We start from the raw sequence: 12,339 nt of genomic DNA on the forward strand, positions 1-12,339 counted from the left end.
CAAGTTTCTAGTTCATTCCAAACTTTCTTTCTGCTGCTCGATTACCGTTTTTTAAATCTTCAGTAATGCAACAGTAGCAGGTACTGGTACACAAGCCTAGAGCGCTCTTGTTATATACTTTTGATATAAGTTGCACCTGAGTATAAGTCGCACCACCAGCCAAACTATGAGAAAAAGTGTGACTTATAGCCGGAAAATATTCAAAAGTATATGGTACATTAATGTGGTAATCCCAGTTTGCTTACTTTATACCCATCTCTGGCAAAGCATCATCTGCCGTGGCCTTTTAATGGTTATCACACATGTTGCCGTGCTGTAATTCCACTCCTCTTTGTACCTGGGGGAAAAAAAGAAAACACACCAAAAAAAATTCCCTCCCCTCTTTTCAAGTGCACTCCCAAATTACAGCGCAGGAAGGGCACAGAGCTGGGACTGCTCCTGCACACTCGCGATTTTCCCCCACAGCTGAGAGGATCTCTGAGGTCTGCATTATGGAGAGCAGCAGTCAGTCCAGCAGTCAACAGATGCTTTGGAAAGATGTGAGTGCATCACTTTATTTGATTTTGTTTTGCTCACATATGAGTAACATTACTTTAAAATAATTTTACTCGCGTTTGAGTAAAAAAGCAGTGAGCCAAATATTATAAATGTGAAAGTAAAAAAAGTAAGTCAATATTTTGAATATTTGAGTTTGATTTTCTGTTTTGACAAAATCAGAGAAAATGTAAATGTTAAGATAAGGTACAAGAACATTAATCAAAGTAAATATGTATTTCTGTCAAGGTTGAAAGTGTAATCAAACTTTTTGCACAATTTTACACAAATTCAGTACAAGTGCTGAAAGTAATACTACTCGAGAAGAAGTTAAAAGTACTGCATAACAAAACTACTCCTGGAAGTAGGTGTACTTTAGTAAATACAACCGAGTACCTCCCTCCACCATTACCATAACTACACTACTACCACTGCAACCATTATTATCACTGTCCCTAAACGTCTGGCTTTGATTAAAAATGTGCTGCAATGTATTGAGCCATCCATAAACCTCTCCTTTGTAATCCTGCCTTAAATCATTGTATTTAAGAACAAATGTCTCTTGCACTTTCTGTTTTTGAGTCTTAAGTGAAAGCAACCAGTTCGTTTCCACTTCTGAAAAATGTCAAATTCGTCTTAGTTTGACGCTTTTCCCATTTTGGTTCCAAAGTGATTTTTTTCTCTCTCAGACTCTCCATCTTCCCGAATAATTCCTATTGGCTTTTCATCTTCCCTTTATTTCCTGTGCCGGAGTGTTTGTCTTCAATCTCCAATCTCCTGCCTTCGGACTCACTCGGGCTTCATTCAAATACCCATTGTCTTTATTTGACTCTTTATTACTGCACCAGTGGAACAGGGGGATTCTGCGGCTTCGAAGTGCTGCTTATTTCATATTCCACTTGTTGCTGAACCCATTGCACCGTGTCATTATCTTTTTAAAACCTCTTCCTGCTTTACATCATGGTGCTCTATCAGAAATACAGGTCAGGTTGAAGACAATGCTTCAATCTCAGTCTCAACCTTTGTCTATCTCTGTCATGGGTTAGGTGATTCTGTCACCTTAGAGTTTGGAGGAGGACAATGGAGAGCATTCACTTTGACTTTGAGCCGAAGTGTAGTAGTAAACGCTTTATTTATTTGTTTTTTATATGAAATTGAATCAAATATCGAATAAATTTGCCATATCACCCAGCCCTAGTTTCTAGTTGTGAATCTGAGTGCATGCCCTGGGCCCCACAAGTCACACAGAGTTTTTTATGTATTTGCGGGAAGGACTGTTCAGTTCATGAGAGCGGTCTGGAAATGTCTGAAGTTTGGGTAGCTTGTTGGATTTACAGATTACTTATTGTTGTAATTTTACTAATATAATGACTCATAATTTATTGGCTTATTTGAACGTTGACAACTCACTGTAACAACCCTTTCCTTTTTGTATGATTTATCATGTGTAAATGTGATTCACTCTCTCTCTAAGAGACCCCGTGAACAGCTTCTTTCACCGGACGCCCTTAAAGTCAGAAACAGCCCTGTGGGTGCATGACAGAGATAAAAGTCAAAAATAAAAGCCTTTGGATCGCAAAAACCTCCACCGAGGCCATACTTCTCTCCTTTGCAAATTTAGATAAAGCTGAACTAGGAAAACCTGCTATATATCTGTACAACCGTTTAAAGCAGAACTAAGTAACTCATGCCCCCAGAGGCCATAAGAGCAACTGTAAGTGTTGTAACATGTTGCGTTTTTTTGTCCGTGAGATTAAATACTACGCTGACAGAAAAGACAAAGGGAGAGAGGGATATTATACATTGTGCCCCAACCCACACAATGGAGATCATTTTTGTCTCTCAAACTTGGCTGTAAACACTGCTAAAGAGGCGCTAGCCCGCAGTTAGCTTTGCCCGTTAGCCTGCTAGCTTCTTTTCGTGACTCCATTTGGTGAGAGCAGGGAAAGTTGCAAGTGTGGTTTTCTGGCCAGAGACACCGGGGGAGATGAAAGATCCCCCAATCATCCCATTAACACTTGTATTACCCCCAGAGGGACTACGAAAAGGATTTAAGGTAAACAAGTTATGTGGTAGAACTCTGTCGTTTTCAGTAGCAGATATTATTAAGCAAACGCTTCATCGAATCACAATTCTTTCACTAAAACTTTTTTTTTTTCTTTTTTAAATCAGCTTATCCAGGTATGATTGTTTTTTCTTACTTTACCATTTCTTTCCTATGTCTTTCGGTCCAAGAGCCCTCTCCGTCTTGCGTTGCATGATAACAGCAGGGGGCTCCTGGTGCTCTTCCTCACACAGCTCAAAGAGGAATTGGCTGCCTGTGAACTCAAAAACCTTTAAACAGTAGCTGGCGTCCACAACCTTATTTCAGTGCGTGTCTGGAGATCCCACCTTCCTGTGTGCGTTCAAAAAGCCCAGGCGCAGACAGGGGATGGAGGGGAGGTGGGGGTGATGGAGGGGGTGCGGTGGTCTGTTAAGTGAAGTTTCCATCCACGGCTTACGCAACCCCTCCACGTGAGACGGCAGCGTTTGAGACACAAGTGGTTTTTCCACTATAAGGCTATGAAATGTCAAACTCGTCTGCAATTTGAATAGGTTTGGATGTGGCCCCTGTGACGCTCAGAGGGAGTCAGCCAGTGCAGAGTGGAGCAAATTCAGTGATTTAGTCGATAATAATAAAAAGTCCAAAAATGTAACGCACCTCTACTTTAGACAGTTCTCATACTGTAACTCTTGAAAGAACTTCTCATGTTTGCAAGGGCAATATTTCAAAACAGACGAAAATGCTCTTCTTTCCACTTGATCATCTTTTTCATTGACTTTTTTGCATTTTTAGAATGCTTATATCTGACCCGCAGGATTAAACAGGGCGTGTTCCTTTGAAAAAAAGAGACTCATTGTTACTTTTTATGTATTTGCGTTTTTCAAGTCAAGGTTCAACAAAAAAGGAAAAAAAAAAGCTTGAACAAACCTCCCCAAAGATTCAGCCTCAAAGCCCTTTGCCATCTGTCTCCGCCACAATAGAGCGAGCAAAGCCCCCCTTTATCATCACTATAAGAGACTCGTAGATAAGCAACACCAATTTTGTTAATTGGAGTGAGTGCCGTATTTTTTCTCTTTTTGCATATCTGTTTCGGTCGTCCTCGGAGAGCTCCAGAAGTGGTCCAGCGTGAATGAGACGTGTTCAGTCCCTGCTGGAGCTTTGCTGGAACAAAAGACTGTCTTTATTCATTTGTGGCAACAGCCTTGGGAGTTACAGGTGCACAACTTTTAATTTGAGCTAAAGTTTAATAAATGTGGCCACAATTCAAAAAAGTTGAGACACAGAATAAATTATAGACAAAAACGGACAAAAGTATTTTTTATCAGTTGTTGTTCAAGGTCGTGGCTTTCTAATTCTAATACAGCATTGTTGCGTCTTTGGGTAAAACACTGCGCCTGCTTTGCCTTTGTGTCAATACGGATTGGTAATGTGGATTAGCAGTCTCCCTCCAGTCAATCCAGGGCAGCTGTGGCTACTGGAGGGGGCCTACAGAAAAGATGTTTTTTTTTTTTTTGAGCATAATTTTTTTTTTGCTCCACCTCTGTGAGTATAAGGCTGCGTCTGAAACCATCAAATTGTAGCCTCTAAGTACTAACACTAGCAACTAACTCCTTAACTTTTCATGGGGTCAACTGTTAGACCTCTATGCAGTTAGCGAACTAGAGTTTCAGCAGCATTTGCACAATCCGTCCATCCTTAAACAGGGGAAAGGGAAGTGACATCACCAACAGCTGTTTTTCTTCTTCTTTAAAGTTATAGGTGGAGTGCAGGCCAAACAAAAGTGCATGTCGCCCCCTACTGTACAGTGTCCAACAACAACATAGTGTCCAAACAAAGACATTTAAGGAGAAAAATAAATCCAAATGATCCATACATTTCCCTTTAGTGCTATTTTATTTCAACAGCTGTTTCATAAAGCTACATTATGCAAATGATCCATGTGGCTTAAGTTTCTACTAAATGAAAACAAAAGCATTTAATCTGTTTTCTGAGTTTCCTCTTTAACAGTGACGACTGTGGTGACGACAACATGGATTTTGTGACTTTTATAAAGTTAGGCTTGTGCAGAATCTTAATTTTTAATTATTATTATTTGTATTATTAAATGTGCTCCTGTCAATCAACAGTGGTTGCGCATGAATCACTCGAGGGTGGGGCCGAGGGGGGTGGGGGGGGTTTGGCGCACTGGCCTGTGGGACGGCACATAGCTCCTAATCACCGGCTAGTTAGCATCAGCGGTCCCTATGCTAAAGTGGCCATGATAGTTAGCATCGAGGCTACTTTTCCTAACTACTTCCTAACTGACTTACTAATTCGGAAGCAACTTGCCATGGCGGACGCTGACGCACATCCGGTTTGGCGTAAGAGCTCTTACCAATCTGCTCGTTTCGGACGCAGCACTAGTGAGCATGAAAACAATAAAATTGCTTACATTAATGAGTAAGCTGAACGTGTAGTGGAGTCATCTCGGGTTAGAGTGAGTGGGTATGGGTGTGAATCAAGATTTTCCTGTCAATCACTTCACTTTGGCATGACCAACCGTATGCGATGATTGCACTGCGCTTTATGTGTGCACCTGACTACCTGGAGAAGCCCGCCCTACCTGGCCCAGGGTTTGCGCTGAGGGGGGGTGGGGGCCTACAATTCCGTTTAAGCCCCGGGACCTATGGGTGCATTAAGGTGGGCCTGGTTATGAACACTTTTCACGAATGTTCGATGAAGGTTCTTGAGACAAATCCTGTACGACTGAGAGCCTCCACAGACTTTTCACCAAATGGTACTTAATGGTGAAATACTTTTCTGTTTACATTTTAAGCAATGTCGCTGTCTTTTCCTTGAGCTGTAAACACAACCTTTTGTCGTGGTCCATCTTCACCGCACATATTTTTGATCAACAGCGGACTCGGTGCTGCAGGAAGTGGGGTAATGGCCAAATTATACATGGTCTCGGCAGGCCAACAATTGAAAAGCAGAAGGCTGGAATTAGACTTTCAAACAGCTCTTTTATGCACAGCCGCCCATGTTATGTTGATGATATGTTGTTGACAGGTGGAAGCGGGCAAACACAGGAGGTTCCAGGGGTCCCAGCGTCTGGCTCTCATCCTGGCCACACTCTTCCTCGTCCTGACCCTGTGTGTCATCAGCCTGCACTATCTGTGGAGTCCCGCACCAGGGAGGGTGAGTACTGCTTTTTTTGTTGTTGAAATGCTTAACTTTTTGACCTCTATCCCATTAATTTAATTATTTTTATGCCTTAGAGGAATAGGCCGCCATTTTTACATACTGAGATATGTTCTAACCTGAGCTTAGACGAGTTGATATACATACCTGTCAGTGCTTTGTGCGTGCCTGTGGAACAGCGTGGTAGCTTCCAACTTCACCCCTGTTTGGAGCTATAGGAATATGCTGAGAGAGGCCAAATGCTAACAACATCTTTGGTCTTTGTGCGTGACTGAGGGCTCGCACAAAGACCAGACAGGTACGCATCAACTCGTCTAAGCTCAGGTAAGAACTTATCTCAGTATGGAAAAACGGTGGCCTGTTCCTTTAAATTTGGACCATATTCAAATTAAATCACCAAAAAACATTTACGGATTGTTACTGTGAGTCTTTTTATTTTTCCTTCTACTTAAGAAACTTCCCATCAGCATTTTCTACCTTTTGTTGCATAATATGTAGAGCCCAGAAGCATCCTTTGCATTATCGAAGAACATAAACCATCACCCGATCTGAGCCCTCAAATTACGTTTATCACGGTGCCATTGATTTGTTAGCATGACGCAGGATAAATAATTCACAAAAACTGTCCTGATCAGTAATAAAGAGTTTGGTCATTCCATCTAATGAAAACATTTGAAGTGTTGTATTAGAGCTATGCTTCCAAGTTGGTGATTTTTATCATTAATCGAAATGGCAGAATCTACGTGGCATAACAACCCAGCGCTTTAAACATTTTATTATGCCTGAAACAACAAAGACTACCCTCTTGACTTGGAACAATGTGGTCTGAGAGGCCACAACCGACACGTTTGGTTCATTTTTGCACCTCAATAAACACTATACCACCGTGTGCCCATCTCCTTTTTACTGCCACAATATGCTCTCACTGAAAGATGTATGAAAAGCCCATCTCCACATGTGCAAATCACTCCGGCTTCTTCACAGAGAACTTTCCAAAGTAAATGTTCTGCTGCAGCAAGAGCCGGCGGCAGCAGCTACGCAGCGGATTGTATTGCACTTGATTAAAAGATGTGTGGGCTGTAGGTCAGACTGACTGTGTTTTGGCTGTCTCACTCATGCGCCACAAAGCATTCGGAAGCATCTTGAAACAAAACGGAGCAATGCGTGAATAATAAGTGTATGGGTCTAAACTCAAGCAAGCCTCTCTATTCTTCTGACACTGGAGAGATAGTGAGCCAAACCTACTATCGGTCTCTCTCTTTGTTTAGTTGAAAGGATTTAGCAATAGTGCTTCAACAGTACAAAATTGTATGTCATCGAATACAGCACTTTTTCTCATATAGTGCAGACCTATTTCTGATAATGACCACACAGTTGTTGACCAATCTTCACTCCCATTGCGATCTTCCTCCAGCCCCTCCTGATGATAACTGCGAGCCGACCCTAATTGCTGTTGCCTGAGACAACAGTGACTAGCACTCAATGTAATTGGGATAAAGTCTTGTCCTGGCAATTCATCTTGTAAAATCCAATCCAATCACATTTGAAGTGATGGAGGGCATTTTCAGTTTTCACCACTTTCTCCCAACGCGTGATTTTCCCGAGAGAACAGTAAAAAGCTATTATTTGACAAAGCAACAGGAATAGATCGATCATCTGACATACAAAAATTGGTGTTGCTATATGTGCAGAGAGCAGAGACATTGTTTTATTGACATTGGCGGTCGAAACATACAAGTGCAAATGGCTTTGTGATACAGGCAAGAGCCTTCATCTGTTTGAGGGATTGATGGCGGTCAGAGGAGCCAGCTGAGGCGCAGACTGGCAGCCACACCTCCATAAGTTAATAATAATTCATAATATATTTTTTTTTAGATATAGTACACTTTACATTTCAGGGAAACCTCATAGGGCTAAAAAGTTGGGGCTAGTGCGTATCTTATTTTTTTTTAGCCACCTTTAGCTACTATTATCTTTATATTTGCTGAGGTATTGCTTAGATAAGCTTTCGCAATTACACCAGCTTTATATAATAAGGTCAAGGGCTTTTATTGTTATATTTCTGTACAACGAAACACATGGTTCAGATGGGGAGTTGGTCCTGAGCCGGTGAGACTCAGCACACTGCTACCATGGGCCAAGCTGACCTGCATGTTTCGAGGCAGGTGTATTCGGAGCACCCTGAGGAGACCTATACAGACACACAGAGAACAGGCAGACTAACCACGAGGACCTTCTTGCTGTGAGGCTTTTGATTTCCATCCAGTGCTGCATAATTTTTTCATCAAGATTTTGCATTGATGCATTTATTTATTTGATAGGGACAATGCATATTAATGAACAGTTGCACATGAGCACTGTAAATATGCAAGATTATAGCAGGGATGCTAGTTTCCATCTGTAGTCCCTAGGCAGGCAGCACATACACAATTTACAATTTACAATTTTACAGTTGGACCTCGACGCCCCAAAGATGGGGTTAAAGGGACGAGACGGAGTTTAAAAATGTTAAAAATCATGTATTTTCCATTCCCTATTTGCTCCAGCAATGTCCTATGTGTGGAATGAGGCCAGACCTATTCAGACCTACTCTAAAATCCTGCACTCAAAACACTCAAAAAGTTGTTACTTTGGGCCCGAAGTACCGTCATGCACAAGCTTATAATAGAAACTGCAGTTACGCGTAAGACCAGAGGTAGCGAGTGTGAAAATGCCAACTTCCATCTAGTCCCATTTGAGCCTCATTTTTCCTGGTATTCTTGGAATATGCCAGTACCATAATCCAGGAAAAATACTTTGGTGGAATAACCTGGTTATTCAGTGTGGATATATTTGCAGCAACCCCAGATCCAGGTGGCAAAGTTTTGTTTTCTTTGGCCTGGCAATGCATAGAAGCAATATTGATGGTGACAACATTAGTTATTTTCTTTGTGCCAGTACTATAGCTCTACTTTATGTGTAGATGAAAGATGTATTGAAAAGTTAAGCTGAATGATGCACGGCCGTAACTGAAGTCACAGAAGCTTCTTTTTTTTTAACTCAATTAGTTTTGTGTTTCCTGTCAATATAAACCAAAATGCAAGCCGTGTCTTTTTAGACAACTATTATTTTCATGTCACAAGCTCTAGACATGTTAAATGCAACCTAGACAGCTAACGTGGTGGTTACAACAGAGTGGTGGGCGTTGGACGTCAATGGCAGCTAATGAGTGCTTCTTTTGACGAGCCGTCTATCACACAGACAACACAGACGTTTGGTTTTGTTGTCTACAGGCACGTTGCAGGTGAAGATTATACATCTATCAACAAACAATGGTTGTTTATAGACTTATTTACTTAGTGGTTAGGTGAAGCTATTGTGACAAACTTTTAGCACATCTTTGTTTTACTAAAACTCTCATTTCACTTTTCAGTGTCCATTATAAGGTCGGCAAGGGTGTATGTCCTCTTCCTATGTCCACTCCATTGTTCCTTCCTCTCCCTTTCACATCCGCATGAATCACCTGCGAGCCAGCTCCTTTGTCCTTGTTAAATATTTCATGCCGGAGGTAGAACAGTCATTATTTCCACTTTAATAAGCTGTGATCATTCTCACGTGGCGCCCCCGTTGTGTTGATGGCGGCAGAGGTTGCCGGGGCGATGCATATCAAACCCACGGACCTTGGCTTGCTTGGCTTTAATGGGGTCTTGAGGGGGCGTGGCCAATTCTCTCCGGCTTCCACATAAAGGAGGGCGATGGAGCCACAACACAAAGACCTCACCTGCCAATCAAATGAGCGAGAGACCTGTCAATATGGGAGAACAGTGGGGAAAATCAAAGGCTCAAGCACTGGACGGTCAATGAGAGCATACAGGTCTATAGACACATGAAGCAAGTCAGAATACATTACAGAGAGTCAACAAGAGGTGTAATTACATTGGACTGGCCACAGAACAAACCACACATTACAGCATGTCGGTCTGAATACAGATATCCAAAAAATTTCAGGTAGAGTATATGTGTCACACTATGATTCCAATATACTATACACAAAGTAGTAGAATTCTAGTCTAGTCTGGCAAGTTAAATCACTGTGATATCAATCCACTCCGGGCATCACCATAGCAACACAGCTGGGTCAGATAAAGGGTCGAGTGGCAGTAACTGCTGCAGCCCAGCTTACTTTTTTGGTCTTTTAAGATATTTAGAAGTCACATTGTAACACGTGGGGATTGTAAAATTGCAGGCCTGCGCTCGTCTCAAATGTTTAGTTGGGGCGAGCGCGGCTCGCTAGTGGTGTTTATCTCCACAGAAAAGTGCAGAGAAAGTCAAATGCGGTCCCGTTCATGTCTAGGCTCTGTTGCTTCTGAATGATTCTGGCGATGCAGCGTGCGCTCATGTAGCATTTTGTTACTACGCCTGAGAGCGATCCGAGCTGCACCGAGAGGATGGCTCACTCTGCGACTCTCAGACAGTGTTCGTCCCGCTCAAGACCCACATGAAACAATCTCTTTAATGTTTAGTAAATTAAATAAACTATTTATTTTACTTTACTTGTATAAAATGTTAAGTATGTGAGACCATGGTATAATTAAACAACTTTACACCGTGCGTTACGCAGTTTTAATGTACGAGTCTAGAACACCACGACCTGCAGCAGAGTTGTGATATCCTTTCATATAAACCAGCTTTGAAATCATGTTTCAAAGGGAGACTTTATCACCAAGGGCTGTACTGCTTTTGCAGCACTTCAGTTTGTATTATCAGAAAATGTAGTTTCTGAAGAAACAAGAAAAGCAAATGTGACTTAAAATGGAATGAATGAATATAAATACTAATCCAGGTGAGCAATATTACAGCTTGGTAAAAGCCTCAAAAAGTTGAGTTGATATACCATTTATAAATCCTGTTTAAAAACATGATGGTTTTTGAAAAGATAGGCCCACATGCTTTCTTCCCTTGACCTGGCAGAATTTCAGTTCACTTATTGAGTGAATGCAGTGGAGCACTGCACTGCAGCCTCATTCCCATGCATGATGCTTTGGCAGAAATACTGCACTTGGAGAGTTCAAGTTACTTACATTACTCAACTACATGTTGATTTTTGCTTGCAAATTTCTAACACAAAATCCGGTTGTTTGTTAATTGAGGCTAAATATGCAATCTGCACTTTCACCTTTGAAAAATCCTCTGCCATATTGATGTCATGGTGGCGCAGTGGTTAGTGCTCGTGCCTCACAGCATTACGATCTCGGGTTCAGGGGTTTTTCCACAATATAAAATTAAGCTTTTTCTGAAAATGTTGCTTAATTACAGTTTTAATTAAGCAACATTTAATTAAAAGGAGTTAACCAAAGTTAACTCCTTTTATTATCTTTTTTTTTCTTTTAACAATTACTCTTCAGAATTTGTACACAACAACTCGGGGGCCTCTTTGGAAAGTGCACTGTGATTTCACTCAATCAGTTAAAAAATGGTGGCGTCACATTCGGGGAGTGGAGACCGCTGTTCCGGCTGCTCCACGGCACGCTGTATTATGTGTGCGCTGATTGGCGTCACATGACTGGCAATGGCAACTTTCAATAATCACATGTTTTTGTTTTTTTTCCTCGTGGAGTTTATAATTGATTCCAAACAGTGTGAAATCCCTGCTGCAGAAGTGACAGGTTGTTAAAATAAGTGCTAAACATTTTAGAGGAAACTTGGAGACCTCGTACCTTTTCAGATGTAAATCACCTCCTACTTGTTCCAGCTGTTTTGACAGATTCTGAGCACCTGAGAAAGGGAGCGGTGCAAAGTAAGGCTGCGGCACATCCCCTTTACTTTCACTCCCAAACCTGCACCCAGACTATATTCATTTGCTCTTACAGGGACTGGATAAATGGGTCTCAATAAGCCACTTGTGTGTAATTAATGCTTTACCTAAAGTAGAGTTGTCAAGGTGCTTTCAATAAGGAGAAGCCGTGAGCAATGGCGTTTGAAAGGCTTTTTAGTTGTTAAAAATGTGTTTGCACCAGCTCTTTGTGCAGTCAAAGCTAATCTAGCTCACCTCTGCTCCTGTAAGCATGCAGGCTGTGCAAGGCCGTCATCAGGATTCCAGTGTGCTGCGTGTATGAAAAATCCTTGATCTTTTGAAATATGTAATAAACTAAGGCTATTGCAAAAAATATATCACAATGTTCGGTGATGCAATATCATTGTCACGAGAAGCCACAATATATCGCAACATCACCAAAGTCTTCATCTGACTGAGATCGACACATTTGCTGTTATTATAATTCCAGGAACAAAAAGGATGGATCATATCGTGATGAAGTGGTTTTGTGAAATATTGCAATGATGTGGTTATCACAATATTGCACAGCCGTATCGTAAGTTACTTCAATATCGTTCATCATCCCTTTAACAAACTGGTAGGTCACCAAATAAAAAATAAACACGTTCAAATCAAATGTTGACTTTACCAAAGCATTTGTAATGTTTATGTATGCATGGTTAGAAAAAAACGTTTAAAATTGTTTATGCACTTTTTTCTTTAGTTTTCTTTCTGAAAGTGGACACAATTGTACCTCCTTTTGGGCACTGACACGATATATTATTAG

The 12,339-nt window shown here is 41.3% G+C and overlaps 1 protein-coding gene across 1 annotated transcript in view; it reads left to right on the forward strand.

Moving 5' to 3' along the window:
- The first annotated feature begins 407 nt into the window (after positions 1 to 407).
- Positions 408 to 12,339, forward strand: part of tnmd (tenomodulin) — a 74,231-nt gene continuing 62,299 nt past the window's right edge. Inside the window, exons 1-2 of the mRNA XM_079556366.1 lie at positions 408 to 539; positions 5,627 to 5,755. Coding sequence (XP_079412492.1) covers positions 492 to 539; positions 5,627 to 5,755 — 177 coding nt within the window. The 5' untranslated portion in view covers positions 408 to 491. The remainder of the gene's footprint in view (positions 540 to 5,626; positions 5,756 to 12,339) is intronic.

This window comes from Gobius niger (assembly GCF_951799975.1).
Source record: "Gobius niger genome assembly, chromosome: 5".
NCBI classification, from domain to species: domain Eukaryota; kingdom Metazoa; phylum Chordata; class Actinopteri; order Gobiiformes; family Gobiidae; genus Gobius; species Gobius niger.